Below are 16465 nucleotides of genomic sequence, written 5' to 3'. Positions count from 1 at the left end.
GGTCCTTCAGCCTGGAGAAGAGAAGGACCCAGGGAGACCTCACAGTGGCCTCCCAGTACCTAAAGGAGCCCTACAGAAAAGCTGGGGAAGGACTCTCTGTCAGGGAGTGTAGTGACAGGACCAGGGGGAATGGCTTTAAACTAAAAGAGGGTAGGTTTATATTAGATATAAGGAGGAAATTCTTCACTCAAAGGGTGGTGAGGCACTGGCACAGGCTGCCCAGAGAAGCTGTGGATGCCCCATCCCTGGAGGTGTTCAAGGCCAAGCTGGATGGGGCTTGGAGCAACCTGGTCTGGTGGGAGGCGTCCCTGCCCATGGCAGCAGGTGGAACTGAATGATCTTTAAGGTCCCTTCCAACCCAAACCATTCAGTGGTTCTATACGTGCTGAGTCCAGGACCATGTCAGGACTGTCAGGAAGCACAGAAATGTCTGTCCAGCCCTTCCCTCTGCCCTTATATCACAGGGGAGCAACATGAACCCAGCCCATTTACAGGGCCTGGGAGTGCAAATTTAAAGATCTTTTTTACAATTAAGGCTTTCTGTGATTGAAAATTTTTATGCATCTCCTTGGAAAATAAGTGTATGTAAGTAGTGTTATTGCAAAAGGGTTTTACAAAATATTTTGGTTTTAAGTACATTTTAGTCAATATAATCTTTATTATTTTATTATTTCCTTAAAAAAATCATTTAATTTATGGACATTTTATGTCTTCTACATGTATTTATTCAGCCAGTTGATCATATCCTTTCTTCCTTCCTCAATATAAGGTTTATCCTGAGGATTGATATCTTCTCTTTTACGGTGTACAAAACCATGAGTCTGTCCAGGGTAAATTTTAACTTTATAATCAACTTTACAGTTTTGTTTCAGCTTCTGCTCCAGCTCTGTGACCTGTAACAGAACATATCATCTTGGCTGCATACTGAATTAGCACGTTATGTATTTACAGACCTCAAATCAACCTTTTTTTTTTTTTTCCCCCTCTTGCCTCTTTCCTCCTAGCAACTCCCACATATATAACAACTGCATTTTGCAAGAGAAACAGAAAACATTTTTTAGTGTCACTGTAAAACTTTGGGGATAAACAACACAAATTTACGTAGAACTACAGAAAAGAGGAAGAAAATTCATTTTCTGCTTTCTCCTAAGTAAATACCAGATTACAAAACAAGGATGGAAAGCATACAAAGATAAATATCTTTGATGGGAAACTCACTTGCTCTAGTGGGATGATATGATCATTTTCAGCAAAAATGAAGAAGGTGGGGTGAAGCAAAGTGGATCTCTCGTCAAAGAACCTGATCACTCCTATGGAAAAAGCAAAGGCATATGAAATGATTCATGTTAGTTAAAGCGGTTAAACAACTATTAAAGATAAACAATCACAATGAATGCCATGACCTGGTGGCCTGCTGCCTGTGCAGACCCCAACACAGCTGACTTATCAGTGAAGGTCCCTGCACTCTGACAGAAGGATAGCAAAACATTGCAGAATATCACTATGGCCATGTCTTTTCCTGTGAGCCTAACAGCAGAATAGAGTACAGACACATATTTCAAAAAGATTTTCCAAATATTGAAAACCAGACAGTGGGCAGCATCCTGCCTGAAGACTTATGGAAATTGAGATAGGTGAGATCCTTAGGCAAAGACCCACCTCACAATAGCTGCTGGATCCTAACAGGTATGAAAGATTTGTACAGAAACTATTTCGTTGTCACCAGTCAAGAGGAATCTGAGACATGGTGAGGCCCTTGGTGTCCTTTGTACTCTATGGTGCACAGAAGCCATCCTGGCTGTGCCACTCAAACCCTGATGTTTAGGATTGTTTCTGTGCAAGAATGTGGGTGCATAAAGACAAATTGTGTGAAAATTTTCTGAAATCATATCACCTTCCCCCATAAGATGTCACGTTAAGTTTCGTTACAGTAATGCTCCTCTAGGATAGTTCCTGCTCTGGTCATGTTCTCTCACAACATAACAAACCTTTGACACTTACCGTAGAGGGACACCCCCGTCTTTAAATGAGGATTTTTCAGCATCAGATGTTGTACTGCTGCTCCACCCCAGCAGAACCCAATGGCACCAATATCCTTCACGCCACACTGCTCCTTTAGATACTTCAGGACAACATCAACTTCTCTAAAAAATATAAATAAAAGTGAGTTAAAGCTGGAGCCTGGTTCCACAGTGGCTGCGGCTCAGAGGCTGATTGGGCATTGGTCTGCTTGTGGAAGGTAGAGAACTTTTGCATCATTTCTGTTTTTTCTCTTTCCTTCACTTATTAAATTGTCTCTATCTCAATCCACAAGTTTTCTCCCTTTTATTCCTCCTGTTCTCTCCTTGTCCTGCTTGCAGGGAGTCAGAGAGTGGCTGTGTGTGTGCTTGGCTGCTGGCTGGGGTCAACCCACAACACTTGCTTACAATTACTCATTTCTACATGTAAATTATAGGACAAACCACAGGTCAGAAGACAGGAGAAAGCATGTGAAGTCACTCTTCCCACATCACTGTAGTTAGAACCTAAAGTGATTTTATAAACAGCAACAAAATTCACCAGTGGCAATATGTCCTATAGGCTTACATTAGGGAAAAAAAAAAAAATGTTTAAAAGAGACACATCCAGTCAAGAACATCCTATTATCACAAATGTGACTAGAGCTAAAGTATTACCAGGGGACACAAATACTTCATGGAATTGTGACAGCAAGTTTCAAATTGTTGATTAAAAATCAACAGCAGTATTATGTAATTAAGCCAGGTCAGATAAAAATGGTTAAAAATACAGCTAGAAAAATAGCAGCTAGAAAAATAGCAAAACAGTATTATTTAAAGTTGCTGGGATCTGATGGGGAGCAGGACAAATGTTCCCCAGTTAAATCCCATTCGGTGACTGTGTTTGCACCTTAACAGAAACTCATAGAAGATGTGCCTGCCCATAGGAATTGAATCAAAACAAAATGGAAGAAGCTTGCTGTATCCCCTAGCCTTTGTTGATTCTTTTCTTTTGAGTCATTGATCCCCCTTTTACTCTCTGCACGAGTAAATAGTGGTCACTTCTATTCTTGTTCAAAGATCTGCTTTTCTCCAAAAAGCATTCCTCACACAGCCTTCAAGCTTAACACTTGAACTGCACAGAATTTTTGTTTCTGGACATCCATCTGTATTTGATCCATTAATAATTTAGGACCTAATCCTGCATCTTTACTGATGCAAAAATTCCTACTAAAGAAGCACGTCCACAAGCTGGACCATGAACAACAGTTGTACTTGTCTATTTTGCTGGCCTGTCGAGTTTTCAGCCAATCATCGAAAGAAGCCCAGTCATTCGAAGGTTTCCACCCTTCTTGTCCCACAAAAAAATCCGGGCAGATGGCTCTGCAAGAAAAATAAAAACATTTTATGCCCATGAAATAACACTGAGAAAGGATCGAAGGGAAGTCTGTGTGTATTACAAAAAAATCATTTTGTTGAGTACACATAGAATGTAATCTCCATCAAAGCATTTTACATGCAACCCTCATTATTTTTCTGTCTGATAAATAGAGTTAGCATAACTTCCAGATATTTGTTTTCTTTTTAAAATTCATTAATTAATCTGTCTTTTTTTTCTCTCTTTAACTGCAATTGAAAAACCTTAGTGGTTTCCTACTAAATTAGAAATAAAAGAAAATCTACAATTTACACAGTCGATACATTCGGGCAAGAAGGAATGCTAACCCAGTAATACAGGGAAGTGGATATACAATACTCTTTTCACGTATCTGAGACCTTATTTCTTTCTCTGGCACAAGCTGGTACAGTTCACTTTCACAGAATTACTTTCAGCTTGCCTGGAATTTTTGCCATAGCAGTGAACTTGCGAACGTGCTATGTAAGGGAGGAGGATGCAGCTGTTTCATGTTCACAGAGCCATTCCAGTACCCCAACTAAAGATGCAAAATAAGACTTTTTCCATTTCCTCCTTTCCTTCTTTATTTGTCTATTACCTCGTTATGGTGGGATTGCTCAACAATGATGCTTTAACAGGAAATTCTTTACAGAAGCCTGGAAATGAAGCCTACGAAATTGTTCATGTTTGTATGGTTTCAAAAATAAAATAAATTTTAAAAAAAAAATGGAAGGCATTTGCAAAAGAGTAGGATTTCTTACATGTATCCATTGGCTGTTAGCATATCAGCCATGTATCTCGTGTTTGGGAGTTGCCATCCAAATATATCATGAATCACGATCACAGCTTTGTCTGTGCTGGCAGAGGGTTTGGAAACATAAGCCCTGATGTGCTCAATTTGTACTTCCTGCCCACGGCCGCCGTAGTCAAACTTGTCTCCAATGTCACATGGGCAGGGCCTCAATTCGTTAGCCATGTGTGATATCACCCTGGGAAGAACAGAAAACATTCAGGTGTGAATATCACAGCACACCACGCTGAAACAGACCAAAACACAGAGGTGTCATAGACTGTTGAATTTTTGAATCACTACACTTACCAATCATTGATAGATCAAAAATGCAACATCAGTCAATCAGCATATCGGGATTTTTTTATAAGTAACAATCTTGTTGGTTGTCTTATAAACTATTATCTTATAAAATTGCTTATCTTATAAACTCTTCTGCGGGGACCTGGCACATAACTAGGGCTTGTGTGCCCTACAATAATACAGGAAAAGTAAAGAACAACCAGCCAGGCAACTGTCATAAATTAATTACATAGTGATGAAGCTAGCTCTTTTAATCTACATCATGCATGTGTCCCTGCCAGGAATGCGTTCTTTGTTATAGACAGTAAAGGCTTAATACAGGACCTTGCATTTTGGAAAAAAAAAAAAATATATATATATATATATATACATACACTAATAATAATAAATAAATAAACAACAACAACAACAACAAAAACACTGATTAATTGATTAATTGTGGTATTTTCCTGGACGTTTAAACTTCCTTTAGCAAACATATTCAGAGTCAAGAAATCCCTTTTCTAAACCAGCATTAGCCTCAGATATAGCAGATTTTGAAAGAGGATGTTTAAAAAATGCGTCAGAAAAATGTACTGATCAGTGGAAGTTGGAATATAACATTTTCAATATTAAAAAAAAAAAAAAAAAGAGAGAGAGAGAGAGAGAAGGAATACATTCAATCTCCAAGATAGAAAAACAAGGAAAATGAATGTAAGGAAAAATCCGCGAGTTAAGCCAAACATTTTACGAACAAGGTAACAGTATGGTTAAATTATTACAAACTATTGCTTAGGTGAAAATAAACAAGTTATTCACAAAGGTCAAAAACCACCAACAGAGGCTAACACAGGTTGGTGTAGATCCTTACACTCTCAGGTTAATGATTTTATACCACTGACCTTAGATTAACCAACTGGGTGGTCTGACTTCATATTACTGCAAAAAGACTCAAATAACTTACCTGAATATGCACAGGGAACCTCCAAGTTATTCAAGAATGTGGAGAGAATTTAGGTAAAGCTTCGCCTAAACTTCCTCCAGACAAAGTGCAAAGGTCTGTGAGCACTGTCTAAGAAAACTTTGCTTAGTACAGAAGCAAGGATGTTCAGTATTGACTGCACCAAACGTGCTCACAGAGAGAAACAGGAAAAGCAGGTACCAAACAGTCCCTGAACTGGCATGACTTAAATAGCTGCAGCCCTAAAGGGACAGCTGCAGGAAAACCAACCAACAATCAACCTTACTGACGGGAGATTTGCACAGATTTCCAGGAACAAAGATGTCCTGTATTTACATAATTTACATTTCAGAATATCCCAAGAAGAGTTAGCAAAGCTAGGTTTTCACAGATGAAAATTTCAAGACAAGCCGTATCTTATTTGAAAGCTGTATTAACTGTAGGCACACATATATACAAATCCTCCAAGTTGCTTTTTTTTTTTTAATAAGCCACTCTCACCTATGTGTTTTTCATATGCTGTAGTCTCATATAAAGGACTCATAATTTAAAATAAGTCTACTAGGAAAAATGAATTAATCAACAGAATTTAAGCCAAAATTTAGTTTAAATGCATAATCAAAAAGAGTAGATAACTGCTTTTCCTTAAAAAAAAAAAAAAAAAAAAAAAAAAAGTTAACTAAAATCAGAAAATATAACAAGATCAATTGAATATTAAAGAAACAAGTACTATTTCCAATTTCTGAGATTCTACTGAACTATTCCTTAAAAATTTATCTTTCCCTCCCTTATATACAATAAATAGTGTTCTAGGAGGAGCTGTAAGCCCACATCCATCACTGCACTCTCTCTGTTCTATCATCTCCACCTGCAAGCGCTTGAGCATTTGAAGGCCAAACAATAACTTTAGCTTTCAGCAACCTGAATCTACAACTAGAAAAATATAAAGATATGCTCTGTGGCTCTTTCACTTTCAAGAGGTTCTCCTGAGTCTCCTCCTGAGATGTCTTCCCCATCTTGAGAAGGAAACCAACAGATTTCCAAACTGCCACCTGGAATAATTTGGGAAGAAAGTAGCACTCTGGTACCATTTAAATGACCATGGACTCTTCAAAAATGCATGTAGATAATGTGCAAGTCCTCCAGACGCACCGAGTTCAGACTCAGCAGGCACTTGCTTTATGTTTCTCACGAGGAAAAGCTGTGAAAGTTAAAACCAAAACCAAAAACAAGCAAACAAATAAACACACATACCTGTAGCACAGCCAATGTGTGAGACAGCAGACCCAAGCCACAAGAGTGTAGCAAGGACAGCAAGCACTGAATGGGATCACGAAGAAAGTGCTAACTCATAAAATGGAAGGGGTGAGTGCAAGGATCAAGTTTCTTCAAATAAGAGTTGCGTAATTTACTGACTTTATCTGTGCATATCACAGAGTCACAAAGCTAGAATTTCACTTTTTTTTTAAGCCTTTAATTTTCTTCTGAGTATAAGCAGGGTGTGCTACTGTGACAAGTCATGCTGTATGTGGATACAAAACGTTCCCTGTAGCTTATACAAAATGGTATTAATATTGGTAGTTCTTCTTAACTCTTACGAAACATGTTTACTTAGCTGAGCAATTCATTTAATCTTTTTTTTTTTTTTTTTTTTTTTTAAGGGTGTTCCTTTGTTTTTGAAGGTTGGGGTAGTATCACTTTCAAACATTATGCTCGTGTTTTTATTTCTTTAGACTATTTATCCATTGGTAATAGAGAAATCTGAAGTCATCAGCACGGCGTGGTAGTGACATAGAGACATTGTTTCAAAGCCCTATACAAGACAGAGCATAGCACAGGAAAAATATTTTCTCTTTCAGCATGAGAACAAATAAAATCTGAAAAGGCAGCAGTTGTGTAGATTGCTCTACATATAATTATAATAATTATTTTAAATGCTGATATATTTTTATCCTATCAGAACATGTTATATATTTTTTCCCTTTTGAATTAAAGTGACTGCCTGATCCTTGTATCCCTCCCATTTGGCTTTCTGATCTTCTTTTTGTTGCATAATCGGTTTTATTCTTTAAAGAGCTTTATGTAAAAATAGCAGTGAAAGTTTACTGTTTCTTCACAGGTACATCTGAAAAATAGCACTAAATGCACTTTTGTCCCATGTTGACAAAGTGACGCGTTTTGCAATTTAGTCCTCACATATAAACTGTTTGCCCATATTCTAAATAATTTTATCACTATGACTTGCTTACAATTCCAATTACAATTGCAGCAATTCTTCCAGAAACTTCTCTTCACTGGGATTGCTTCGCCCCATGCTCACTTCCTTGAGTGACTGTACTGTGCCTGTGGAAACTTTCCTTTATATAAGACTATTTTCCATGACCTTAATATTAACATTAAACTTTATAAATTAAACGGGTTTTAATTTAATCTCTTGTTGATTCTGTGTTCCCTGACAATCTATTCAGATTTTCCCCTTATAACTTTTAATTAGAAGTCAAAATTTAATTCAAAACATTCACACTCTCCGTATGTGCAGTTGATTGTACTTTGTACTATAAACTCACAATGCTAGATCTTACACAGTGAGTTACAGTTTTATCGTGAAGACTTGACCACACTTGTAGTAACTTGTATTTACCCTTTCAACTTCTAACAAATGCAGCATCTCAGTTGTTTTTTTTTTTCCTTTTGCTTAGTCACAGTATTAGTTTTACAGTACACATGCCATTTAAACATTTATGAATGACAGCCGTTCTCTAAATATATGACCTGATCATCCTCTTACACAACAGCTTACCTTGTAATGCTAAGGGAGCTTGACTGAATTTAGGGTTACCTAGGTTTTACACTGAGGTAATTAAGACACACCAGACTTCCAGACCTCTAACAATCTTCTCCTGGGGGGAAAAAAAAAAAAAAAAAAATTGTTATAAGAGCTGTATCACCTAGGCAACAGGTAGATTAATACATTAGGTATAGACAGTATCTTATCAAAAGCAACACTTCAGCAGCAGCCACAGGCCAGAATTAGAGTTCTCCTGGCAAATTCACAGAAGGTAGGTCCATCAGTGGCTATTCAACACATTGCCCCAACAGGCACATCCAGCACAGAAAGACCCAAAACCGCTGCTTGCCAGGATGTGGAGTAAGAGGAAAATTCCCTAAGCAGCCACTGATGGCCACCAATGAAGGCTGGGTGTTGAGGTAGATGCAATCTTGAGATGATGCAACATAGAGATTTTTGCTGTATCATCAATGGAAAAATTACGTAACAAGATACATTGCGCAAAAACATTTAATATTTCTTCTTTAAGCAGTAACCATGGTTTGTAATCCACACAATAATGCCGTTTGCCATTTGTATTATACTTTTGATTTCTGAAACTGTCGGGAAACTGTCTATACAGTATCACAGGACCAAAGGTAATGTGAGAAAGCAGTACCCCATTTGAATAACCTCAGACTCCAAATTTTGAAAAAAGACATGCACAATAAAGTCACTTGTTAAATAAATACCTGCCACCAGGGTACCAGTCAAAGAAACCTAGTGTCTCAGAAGGAGTTCCACCAGACAATCCATTTGTGTCCCTAAATTTTGGGCCTGTGATTTAAGTGGTACTTAGGTGAACAGTGGCCACAACATATAAACATTATTCTACTACTAGTACAACTTATTTCAAGTATTACACTAAAACCCAAGGAATTGTAAACCATTTCACAGCATATTAAGACACGACACTGTTAAGTGACATCTGAAACCACCTCAAAAGAATATAGCATGGAATTATGAGTTAGAATCTACTGACCAAAAAAAATAAAATAAAATATTGTTTCCTTTTTTCTTTAATTTCAACAAGCTCTCCCTCCTAATTTTCTAAAATGTGCTATCAAAAATCTCCACAATATGTTACATGATTATGTTATAAATTAATTGATTGCTTTTCTATTAAATATATTTATCCAGCCAGTTGATCATATCTTTTCTTCCTTCCTCAATATAAGGCTTATCCATCTCCTCTTCTGTGATGTACAAAACCATGAGTTTGTCCAGGATAAATTTTAACCTGATAATCAACTTCACAATTTTGCTTTAGCTTCTACTCCAGTAGGGTGACCTGTAATATAGAGCAGAGTCACAGTTACATTAATATAGATATATTCCATGCTGCCAGTCCTTAGTTTATTCATCATTCAACTCCCTGATTTATCATGCAGGCTAGACACTAATAATCAAGCTCCCTATGGAAAAAAAAAAAAAAAAAAAAAAAAAAAAAAAAAAGTAAAATTATATAAAGAAAAAACACCATTGCAATAAGGGTCTAGAAAATCTGTTAGAATATAAAGGTAGGTACAACAACTTACAAAGATATGGATACAATAAAAGTACTTCCTACATACACAACATATGAAAATACTAAATAAACTAAAGCTCAATAACAAGCCTCAATCAGACACCAATGGATGCAATTTGGCTTATCATATGTGGTTTATGAGTGTATGTGCCTGGAAAGCTTGAAAAACATTTGTATGTATTGTTTAGAATGACATAAATGAGGGCAAGATATCTCTTTTTTCAAGTTTTAGGAACTCGTGTCACTTTAGTGTCACTTCCAAATGTTATATAAACACCAAATTTTCAGGGACCTTTGGGAAATATGTAGTCTAACCCTTACTGTCAGCTACAGCTCGGGGCCTTGTCCAGCTGGGTTTTTAATACCTCCAAGAATGAAAACTTCACAACCTCTCTCAGATTCAAATATTAAAGCACCCTCAGAGTATTATTTTTTTTCTTATGTTTAAGTGGAATTTCCTGTTTCACTTTGTCCCCATTGCCTCTTCTCCTTTCACTGAATACCAATGAAAAAAGTCTGCCTCCATCTTCTTTATTCCTACCCATTTCTGTGTCACTGATGACTTCAGTTAGCACTTTGAAAACCATGTGTTCTTTCATCTCACTAAGACTTATTTAAATGTGTTTTATTTTATGGCTAATCAATCATGAGCATGACAGTTTACCTAACAAATCTTTCTTTCTCTACATCAGACTATGTGTGCAAGTGTGAAAAATCCAAGTGGAAATTCCTGTAGACCAGATCTCCAGTTATGAACTTGGACTTGTGTAGGTAATGTGAGATATCCTTTTATGAACATGTACGCATGGGAACAAGCACATCATCCTGCATGATGGCCTCACTTCACAGGATACATGGAGACATCCACACGTAAGGCTTATTAACTATCACAGTGCAGACACTCATTAAGGCTTCACAGCAAGTAGTTGCCGGTAATGTTGGGGAGTGGAATGACCAAGTGCTCGTAAATCCCAGACTGAATGTTTCCTCAGCTGACCTAATTCTATCCTTTGTGTTATATTTCTTAATGTTACTTCTAGGGTGTGGGTATTTTATCATTTTAAAGTTCATCTTTCTATTTAGCACACAAATTTGACGAAGAAAATTTGTAAAGTGAACAGAATTTGTGAAAGCTGGATGAGACAAAGAATCACATTAAAAAATCTCCTTCATTGCAGTACTAGAAAATTAATTAATATTGAACATTTTTTCAATTTCATAAGTATGATCTCCCTAGCATACTGGCTAGAGTAGAGTGTGCAGCAAGAAAAATTGATCATTTTATCAAAAATTGCATTTAGGCACATATATTTGCATACAAGGGAGAAGAGCTTATGTTGTAAGTGAAATAAAAAATAGTAATTCTCAATACAGGTGTTTTTCTGTGCAGTTTAAGTGTACCTTTTATACCGAAGGTAATTGCTCATGGGCTTACCTTGTTCCATTTGCTTTATACTAACTTAAAAAAAATTATCAAATGCAGATAAAAAGAAGAAACAGTCTTCTAAATCACTGTTCCTCATCATATCCTTGACTTTATTTAATCCACTAACTTTACACTTTTATGTAAAAGTTTTTCTTTTACATTTTTCTTCACTGTGAAGTCTGATAAAATTATCATGTCTAGATTACCCAGAATCAATAGGAAAAAAGAAAAAAAAAAAAAAAAAAAAAAAGCATACAGCAAAGGATTGCTCCCTGAATAGTCCAAAACTGCAAGAGGATTTTTATAAAACTTTTTCACCTGGGTTACTGGAAATACTTTCAAAAAAGAAAGAGATTTCAGGAAAAAAAAAAAAATATATATATATATATAGTTTTAATTCTTTTTCTAAGTTATGCAATTCCTTCTAAGTCTGCCTCCATTTTTCTGCTTATTTTTTTTAATAAGGCTGAGTTCTGGCTTGTAATTCAGGAGGAAAAATTAAACACAGAAATGAAAGAAGACAGATGTTATTCGCGTACTTCATGAAGGGGTATGAAGTCATCTTTTCAGCAAAAATTAAAAATGTAGGGTTCATCAGATAGGACACATCATCAGAATCCTTGATTAGACCTAGAAAACATTAAAAAAAAAAATGTCAATTGACTTTTAAGTTGAAATTCAGATTCAGCACTCTGTTTATGCAGTGAAAAGTTTTCCTGTCTTATGCAACATGTACCCGTAAATGTCATTATGTCAGGAGCTTTTTAACAAGCTACTGTAAGCATGGCTTCTAGAAGAACACCCTTCTAGATTAAAACTTTATTTTAGTTAGTTTCTTGAGCTACAGATTAAATATCTGAATTCATAGGACTTGAAAGATGTTTTCTGTGCATACAACGTTGAGTTACTCTGAACTGATGGGGGAAGTCAATGTTTTAATAAGTAGCCCCAAATCTACATTCTAAGAACAGTTTAGCTACCCCAGCTTCTTGAGCAGAGCATAAAAGGACAACTGACGCTAAAATAACCACTGTCTAACTACACGGAGTAGCTAAATCAAAAACAACACTTCCTGTATGTGAGTAAAGTCCTAGCCCTGCAGCATGCCGTTGCAAAGCAGTAGTAAACAGGAAAAGGGAACTGAATTGGGAAGGTGACCCAAGGACATGTATGTCTGTCTAAACCTGAAGCAAAGACGCAGATCCAACGATTCATTATGAAACTAGAAACAAATGTCCTCACCACCATCTTCCTTGCATAATATCCTTCCTACTTTGCTCAAAATATGTCATCAACTGAAAATCTAATTTGAAGAAACAATGCTAGATCAAGTACCTCAGCTATACAGTACACATACTCATGTGTACATGCTTGTATTACATCCTTGAATAGAGAGGTACACCAGCCCTTAATTTGGGATATGTCAGCATCATGTGATGTGCAGCAACTCCACCCCAGCAAAAAACGATGACCCTTAATTTCTTAACACCACACTGGTCATTTAGGTATTTCAGGACAGCATCAGCTTCTCTGGAACATATAAACAAATGCAAATTAAGCACCCATCGTAAAATCAACATTGTAAAATTTGAAAAGTAAATATAAATATGCATGTGTCCCTCTACCGTGTTGCTATTATATCTTTTTCATACACATTAAATAAACTATTATTTCAGGCAAATATTATGGCTTGCTAATCTGAAATCATCAAAGAGATAAAAAAACTAATGGAATTAAATAAAAACACAACATGGATAACATACATCAAAGGAAAGCTACACGGATGGAAAACAGCTGATTTTTTTAAACACCTACCTTAGAGGTAAAAATGCTTAAAACTCTCTGAAAAGTTGGATGATTTTTTGTTTTGTAAATGTAGACACAAAAAGTAATAACAACCTCTCCAGAGAACACTATTCATTAGACAGTCAATATGTTGACAATAACTGTAAGTTCAGCTCGGAGATGCTTGCTGCAGGAAAGTCAACATGACAAACATGGAAGATGTTTTGAGGATTTATAGTGTCAGTTGAAATACATCTGGCCCAGATGCTGTATTCTGGAAGCATCCATTTACCCCTGAAGTACCCCGAAGGCCCCTGTCACCATGCAGAGGCAGTAAAGTATCAGAGAGAGAGAGGTAACAGTTAATTGTTTTATATCACCTCAAGACTATATTTTCAGCCTCACAAATACTACCTAATCTGTTGTCCCACCACCACCACATATACATATACAAATGAAGTGCCAAAAATTTTTCTTCACCATAGCTGACATTTAAAACATGTAAATTGCCTGTAAGAAATGCCAGGCAGAGCCCAACCCTTCCTTCCCATTCCAGCAGAGAGAGGACAGATTCCAAACTAAGAAGTTTCCACAACAACTGACCCCTCTGAGACAGGAGCTATCTAGATGTGATTCAATTATGCCTCCCATAACCTTCTCACCAAATACCTAAGCCCAGCAACCTTCAATGTAGCTACTCCCCACAGACCAATAAAGAGATTTGCTCTCCCAGTAAGTTAATTAGTTTGATTTCTAATTAGTCTGGCCCCTTCACAGTACTGTCTTGCCAGCAGCTGCCTTCTGTTATTAAGGCAGCAGAGCACCTTTGCTAGAGACAGAAGGTCTTCGATGATAAATGCTTGAGCAGCGTTGCACATGTGCAAGTAACAGACATGATCTCTTCAGGGGCAGCACACTTTACACCCTAATATTAACAAGTTAAAATCAAACACCAGGTTAATTCCAGGCTAACTGGAAACCAGGGTAGATCACAGATCACTGTTTAAGTGGTGTTCCTTGAGGACTGCTGCAGGTGTTAAGCACTAGCTTCTGTTTCACGGTGGTCCCAGTTTCCTCATGGAAGTGACATGAGAGTTGTCTGTCATAAGAACAGCCAAATGGCTGTGGGGTACTATCCATACTATCCCTCCTTGAGTTTAAAGGTTTAAAGATTTTAGTCAATGTGATATGCGGTTCCCTGACACCTTACTTGTTTATTTTTCTGGGATCTTGAGTTTTCAGCCAACCATCAAGCCTGGATCAGAAGGCTTCCACGCTTCTTTTCCTGCAAAAAAAGTCTGGGCAGATGGCTCTGTGCACACAGACACACATAAACAAAATCAAAATTAAATAAATTCATCGACCCTTAGACTTTTTGTCTAAGGGTTGTCTTGTTGTGGCCCTTCATACAACAAAAAGCTTCTACCCAAGCAAAATATTGTTTTTATTTCTTTTCCTCAAGAAAGTCATGTTTTTAAATACCATTGTTAACTACTATACAGAAATGCCTATATACTTTACAAAACATTTCTAAGTATATATATATGTTTTTTTCAATGTTTCAATGAGAAATGATCAAAGAGGGTCCTGATTACAATTTTAGATTTTGCATACAGCATTATACCACTTAACATAAATCCACCATTAAAGCATTCAAAATAAACAAAGGCAGCTACAAGAAATAGTTATTTACTACAGAGCACATGATGGGGCTTGCTTATGAGCTAGGGAAAAAAAAAAAAAAAAAAAAAAAGAAAGAAAAAAAAAAAGGATGGACTGACTGCTTTACTGCAGACATCATTTGGTGACTGAAAAAAGAGACATAGAGTAAGATCCCGCTCAGTACTGAAAAGAGCTCCTGCATCACAAGAGTAGCTAAACCCTGGCTCAGGATGACCTGAGATGTGCTGCATGACCAGCAGAAGAGGTGATGCATTCACTAGAAAGAAACAAACAGGGACTCTTGAGGATGCCGTCTTTAGGTCACCCTTAGATATTGCTGTGTGCTCTCCCCAGCACAGCCCACAGGGCAGCAATGGGATCCCTGGGAAACAGTTATCTTTCATTTATTAAATGTCTTTGTCTCCTTTATCTTCTAATGGTAGAAAACAAAGAGTGGGATTTCTTGTAGAAAACAAAGAGTGGGATTTCTTGCAGAAAACATTTCTTACCTGTGTCCATTAGCTGCGACCATATCAGCCATGTATCTCAAGTTTGGGAGTTGCCATCCAAATTTGTTTTGAATCACAATCACAGCTTTGACTGTGCTGGCAAGTGGTTTGCAGACATATGCCTTGATGTGCTCAACTTGTATTTCTTGCCCACAACACTCATAGTCAAATCTGTCTCCAATATCACATGGGAAAAGCCTCGATTCATTAGCTATCTGTAAATCTGCAGGAAAGCAAGCAGGACAAACAGTAATGTCATTTATTTGCATCAGTAACTATGCTTATAGGTCTTAATCTTCATGCAGTCCCCACATACCCCTAGTAAAATGAACTTTGTACCACAAGGTTAGAAGTAAAGCTCTAGGCAGCTTGTAAAGCAGCTCCTGGCGCTGGCCCTCTTTGGTTGCCATTCATGAATTCCAGTCAGTCAGCATAACCATAGTGTGCAATAAGCTCAGAAGAAGGGCTCATGTCAATCCACATCAATCCATCATTCCTAGCTTTCTGCTTGGAGCAATCCAACTTGTGCTAGCTACATTTCCATGTGAACTCCCAACAAACCATGCCTCTCTTGTGGTCTCCCACCTCCTCCTCATGGTCTGGCACCTGGTTGTCTTTTGCTGTTACTCCTGTGAGACTCCACTGCCAGCAAGCCGCTCTTCTGACTACTTTTCCCTTCTAGTTTTCACTGTGAGTGTCCCCTTTCTCTTCCTTTATGGGGAATCCAAAGCTGCTGTTGCTTACAGGCACTTTGCTGGTCCCCCAGTATCACCTGTGGAGTACAGCCCTTTCCCAGGGAACTCATCGTTAACTGGCATCTCTAAAAGTTCCCATAAATCAGCTCAGAGAAGGTAAATCAGCAGGGGTTTCTCTGCACACTCTGTAATCTGAACTAGAATGGTAAAAAGAATGTAGGGATGTACACCAGGGTTGTTTATGAGTACATCACAGATACCTAAATTTCTAGAGTTGTACATTTTAAAGGACAAACTAGAAGCTACTTTATTTCTCCTCAAGTGAAGAAAGGTTTCCAAACAGTTTATAGCCTCAGAGATTTTCTCGGAAGAATCCCGCAAGCTCATTTTAATGTCTTGTTCCTTTCAACAGGAGATAGGCCACTGTAGGACCTTGTGTTTAAAAAACCCAGTTAACTTCTGGTGCCCTCTGCTCTCCCCCTTCCACCATGCAGTAGGTGGTCATACACAGCTTTTTTTTTTTTTTTTGGGCCCATATTGGGAAGCTGTTTAACCTGATACTGTTGCCACTCTTAACAAATCAAAATGGCAATGTTTGCTTATTAAC

General features: G+C 37.4%; 1 protein-coding gene and 1 pseudogene across 3 annotated transcripts; both read right to left on the bottom strand.

The window, feature by feature from the left end:
• Positions 1-617: 617 nt before the first annotated feature.
• Positions 618-6959, bottom strand: LOC309875759 (carboxymethylenebutenolidase homolog). Of its 2 annotated transcripts, none has more exons than XM_082755445.1 (6): positions 5430-6221; positions 4155-4382; positions 3273-3380; positions 2002-2144; positions 1219-1310; positions 618-893 (listed from the first exon to the last, which is right to left on the bottom strand). In XM_082755445.1, exons 2-6 carry the CDS (start codon positions 4367-4369, stop codon positions 714-716), a joined length of 738 nt encoding a protein of 245 aa, XP_082611571.1. In that variant the 5' UTR covers positions 4370-4382; positions 5430-6221; the 3' UTR covers positions 618-713. The 2 variants fall into 2 exon arrangements, with proteins under 2 accessions (XP_082611571.1, XP_082611570.1); XM_082755444.1 differs by lacking the exon at positions 5430-6221 and adding an exon at positions 6681-6959 and having other exon boundaries at positions 620-893.
• Positions 6960-9241: 2282 nt separating this feature from the next.
• Positions 9242-15432, bottom strand: LOC309875703 (carboxymethylenebutenolidase homolog; annotated as a pseudogene). The gene is made up of 5 exons: positions 15164-15432; positions 14203-14304; positions 12595-12737; positions 11747-11837; positions 9242-9544 (listed from the first exon to the last, which is right to left on the bottom strand). The product of its transcript is annotated as a carboxymethylenebutenolidase homolog (transcript).
• Positions 15433-16465: the final 1033 nt, after the last annotated feature.

Source organism: Aythya marila (assembly GCF_965140915.1).
Source record: "Aythya marila genome assembly, chromosome: 2".
In the NCBI taxonomy this organism is placed as follows: domain Eukaryota; kingdom Metazoa; phylum Chordata; class Aves; order Anseriformes; family Anatidae; genus Aythya; species Aythya marila.
This window is presented reverse-complemented; position numbering and strand designations above follow the sequence as displayed.

What these genes read in the sequence shown, in the direction of transcription:
- LOC309875759 (XM_082755444.1), bottom strand. Translation starts at nt 4,369, where the DNA reads ATGGCTAACGAATTGAGGCCCTGCCCATGTGACATTGGAGACAAGTTT. An exon ending in CTAACAGCCAATGGATACAT is followed by an intron (nt 3,381 to 4,154) that starts GTAAGAAATCCT and finishes TTTTTCTTGCAG; the next exon opens with AGCCATCTGCCCGGATTTTT. An exon ending in CAGGCCAGCAAAATAGACAA is followed by an intron (nt 2,145 to 3,272) that starts GTACAACTGTTG and finishes TATATTTTTTAG; the next exon opens with AGAAGTTGATGTTGTCCTGA.